Raw genomic sequence first — 4,745 nt, 5'->3', positions numbered from 1 at the left:
CAGTGCAGATAATATACAAACCATGGCATCTAGGATGTGGTTCATGAGCCAGGTAAAGCCAGTGGAGGAGACGACGTGTCTAGCCCATGACCACACAGGATCAGCCAGGTAACATCATTGACACTCCATTTAGAGCTGTGCAATGCAGCAAAAAAGAAAACCTAATCAGAGATGGTCAAGTGTTACCAACAGTAACATCATAAATAGATGAGCATCTTCTAATTTAAGCAAAACTAGTTAACACATTTTACATACATTTTAACAATATACAGACAAATATTTATTAAAATTTTAAAAAATAATGTAACCACCCTACCACCACCTTTGACAAAAAAAAAAAATACTGGGGGAAGGATGGATGGAAAAGCAGAAAAGATGACATTTCATATGGAAACAGTTTAGTGTGTGTGTGTGTGTGTGTGTATATATATATCCATATACTGACCATAAGTGAGTTAAAACACTCAATTACACCAATTAATTATACTGAAATAAATACTTGAGGAAAAAAGTGCAACAAAAATTTTAAAAAATAAAAAAGGAAAATCTGAGTCAAAGTCAACTGATTTGAGATGGGAGCAGCAGCAAAATTGGTTGCAACAATAGCAACAACAATGGTTTCAGATTTTGGCACAAGGCCAACAATTTTAGGGTGAAGGAAGTTAGTTGATTACACCAACCCCAGTACTTGACTGGTACTTTATTTTATCGACCCCCGAAAGGATGAAAGGCAAAGTTGACCTTGGCGGTATTTGAACTCCAAACATCAAGAGCCAGAAAAAATGCCTCAAAACATTTTGTTCAACACTGACGGTTGCCAGCGTGCAGCCTTAATAACAATACTATTCCAATTAAAAAGGTGTTTCATGCTTATACAACAATTTCTCATATATCGAACCCGTTATCAGCAAACAGGTTTACTTAGAATGCAAAAATGCAAAAAAGCAACCAATATTTAAATAACAGGGTTATACATACATATTCATACACATTCAATATGCATATTATGTTATACATAATATGTATATATTACATGTCCACACAAACATGCATTCAATTTGCATATATACACACACATTCAATATTCATATATATATATATACATATATTAAGTTTTTTCAAACTCCTAGGAGGGAGGGAAGGATTTATGAAGATCTCAATATTTACATAGAAATTACTGGAACAAATGTTTCTTTATAGTTAGGAGGTCATCACTTCTGTTTAACCACTTACATGTTGGGTCAAGCCACTGAGGGAAACCTCTACACGACCTGCTAGAAAAAGCAACCATATCTCCCTCAAAACACACCTACTGTCTTCAAAAAGAATATAAGATAATGTAACCCTAGACACACTGTCTGGATAAAAGACAGGGATTGTCATATCTGGATTGGCTTTTATCATAGATCTATATACTCAATTAGAACTGAGATGAACTAAACAACTGTAACATCTAAAGTAGGGTCACCAAGACCAATTAACTCTTCATTATCTAGGGGACCAGCAATGAGGCCCTAGGCATATTTGACATTTTTCAGTAAGACAATTCTCCAGCTCTCTTCTTTAAATTTATCCACTGTCCCAGTGCTTGTGAAAAATTATTCCATCTTTAGTGAAAATAAGGACAGGACACTCTGAAAAAACAGAATTGGTCAACATATACTGCCAGTCCCACTCAACTAACCACCCACCCTCCGCTTTTTCTCATTATTCCCAGAAACATTCTAGTCTCTCGTGGGAGGACATCTTTTGTTACAATAACCATTGAGAAAATACTTGCTAACCATGAAACATGGTCCTTTTACTCAAACATGTTGACTCTGAAATAATACCAGCCTTGGATATAAAGACTAGCTGATCCCTGTGCCAACAGAAAAATTCACGTGACAAGTCAAAAGCCTTAATCCATGCCACGAGACACAAAGATGTGTCTTTTCACTTCTCAAAAAGAGAGAGAGAGAGAGTGAGAGTAGGACTAGGCCTATCAATAGTCACACCATAATGATGACCAAAATTAATTTCCTGGATTCTTTGAATCCGTTAAATTTAGATCTGAGCTAGTTTATTGCAAATAACATAGAACACTATGGCATTTAAAAACAACAATAAAAATGATAAAAAATAAAAATATACTGAAGACAATACTTACTTTCCACTTCGTAACTGCTTTATATGGTGGAAAACGTTTATCGTATCTCGAATCCTTCGAGGACATTCCTCTATTTTCGACGCCAGGTTCATACAAGCCATTGCTACTACCTGTAACAACATAGCAATCAGTGCTGATTTTAGGGAGTCAAAGCACACAACACTTCCTACAACTACTTCACTGAGCAACACATTTTGGCAATAAAACACAGAACCCTTGATTTATTTATAACAATGGATAATCATTTATTATCGATAAATGTTTTTTTGGCAGTGGACGATGAATACACGCACCAACTACAGAACATCTATCTCACAAATGAGTCAGCAGCGATACACACCAACTGTTACACGAGTCGGAGTGGGTAGAAACTACCCCCCCCCCCCACAAAAATAACCGTACTCAGTCGACGTCAAAGACGCATATATATACAAGAAGAAGGAGGGAAGAGGAGAAGAAATCCGGCTGAGTGAAAAATGGATGTTGAGGAAGGCGAGGAAATCCAAACATCCACTGGAATCGCAGAGAGGAAGATTGTCACACCATGCCTCAATTTCATTGATTTAAATTATTAAATTGGATTAGGGCCGTCTGCTTAACTGTAGAGACGTGCCCCAGCGTAGCCGCAGCCTCCGAGCTGGAACTATAAGATTATATATACGAGTCGGAAGATGGTCCTACGCACGAAACACATATGTGTGCACACACAACTCCAGTCATACTCTATATATTTCCGGTGGTAAGTAGGGCAATTAGTTACCAACGTCTATATATAGACAATAGAGAGACAGATCGACGGGTGGTGGCGATTACACATATACACAAACGACGATGATCGAACAAAGAACATACAAACGGAAGTACGTCGAAGCTCACAGAACAGAATCAATTAAATACAGATAGCCAAGAGACGAGGTGGGAAGACATATTGGATCATCAAATCTAGGATGGAAGTGGGGGGGGACATAAATTCGCAAACACGTGAAACAATTCAAATTAACCAACAATAAACTTCAATGTATACACACACATAAACCATATTCTTTCCATCCTACCTACCCTCCACCGTATCAGTGACCACCACCACCGACCATAGCTAACAAATCACACAGCTCTCCTCTCTCTCTTTCTCTCTGCTATGATCCACCATTCAAAACTTCAACATTTTATTTGTCGCTAACAACAGAGCATTGTGTACCCGATCGTTCAACGGATATAATTAGATACAAAAGGTATACAACGCAAAAAAAAAAAGTGGCTGCACAGGATGGTCACGCGTGGAATGTCTCAGGACTGAACAGAGAAGCTAAGTAACACCTCCACTATACAATAATATTTTATACCGCTAATTTAATAAAGGAACCATTTGCAATCGATTATTATTATCATTACTACTAGAACAGAAGCGAACCATTTCAAAATATAAAAAGTAGACACGAGGAGAAAAAGGAGGTCAATATGTAGGATGTCGGGAAAGATATGCCTTTAGTATTATTTTATACATTTACGGGATAGAATTTGGTCAAGGTTCCCAATGCCGGATGTTCGTTCATACATCCGGGATCGATACAACAGACGAAACACTTGATGCTGTCACAACACCATTAACATCCAGCTCTACTGTGGTGGACGAAACCATTTCCTTTTGCGACACTCATATGCTGTGTGATATGGGATTGGGGAAGGAATTAACACGTCAACCGTTGTTTCCCACATGGCCGCCGGTTTCTGAACGTAATTGCTCATGTAATAAAATGAACTAAATTTAAATGAATAATAAAACATAAATCGATCTATTCAAACATGAAATGGAATCCCATCAGCCATTCCACTGCTGCCATGGATTATTACAACAGAGAAAAACATCTTTCGCCACATAAGGGGGGAAACAATAAACATCATTCGAGGGGGGGGGGGAAATAAATTATATATATATATAACAGACTGAGATAAGAAACATGCACACACATGATTATCAACAGTTAATGAACGATATAAAAATACAATTAATTCCATACCTATAATTAAACACATATATACACACATACACACTCATCTACCAACGTCACGATCGCTTAATACAGGCTAGAAAAATCTAATCAGTTAATGAAGTGAACGTGCTAAATTTCAATTATTTCTACTTCTTATAGTTCAACACACTGTGTATATATACATATATATAAAGAGAGGGAGAGAAGAGAAAAAAAACACCAACGGTTTCCTCCGAAAAAAGTCAGCTTTAAACAAAGCAAAGAAATATTTCAATGGCTTCGATGTTTCTATTTTCGGGACATTACAGCAAACAGGATGATATATACTTATGTCACACGACCAATACTCACTTAAAATTAAACAACGTTTCAACAATTCAGTCCGAAATCATCCTATATAATGTCAAAAGAATTCAGAACTCTCTAACGAAATCCATCAGCCAAGAGCTACGTGGTATAAGCTCGATCCACTAAAAATAGCAAGAAAATCTTTCTCAAATCACACACTCCCATCTTCAATAAAAGCACCTTGTGGAATTCCTATGCATTTATATTACCATAACGATTATTCATTTATATATATATATATATATATATATATATAT

The 4,745-nt window shown here is 36.7% G+C and overlaps 1 protein-coding gene across 2 annotated transcripts in view; it reads right to left on the bottom strand.

Moving 5' to 3' along the window:
- LOC106882358 (cyclin-L1) overlaps positions 1 to 4,745 on the bottom strand; it is a 29,425-nt gene that overhangs the window by 22,321 nt on the left and 2,359 nt on the right. For both annotated transcript variants that reach the window (XM_052976992.1, XM_014933011.2), the window contains one exon: positions 2,150 to 2,259. In XM_052976992.1, the coding sequence (XP_052832952.1) occupies positions 2,150 to 2,259 (110 nt within the window). The remainder of the gene's footprint in view (positions 1 to 2,149; positions 2,260 to 4,745) is intronic.

The sequence above is a fragment of the Octopus bimaculoides genome, chromosome 26 (assembly GCF_001194135.2).
Source record: "Octopus bimaculoides isolate UCB-OBI-ISO-001 chromosome 26, ASM119413v2, whole genome shotgun sequence".
Taxonomy (NCBI): domain Eukaryota; kingdom Metazoa; phylum Mollusca; class Cephalopoda; order Octopoda; family Octopodidae; genus Octopus; species Octopus bimaculoides.
Note: the sequence above shows the minus strand (reverse complement) of the source record. Positions and strands in the feature narration are given on the sequence as shown.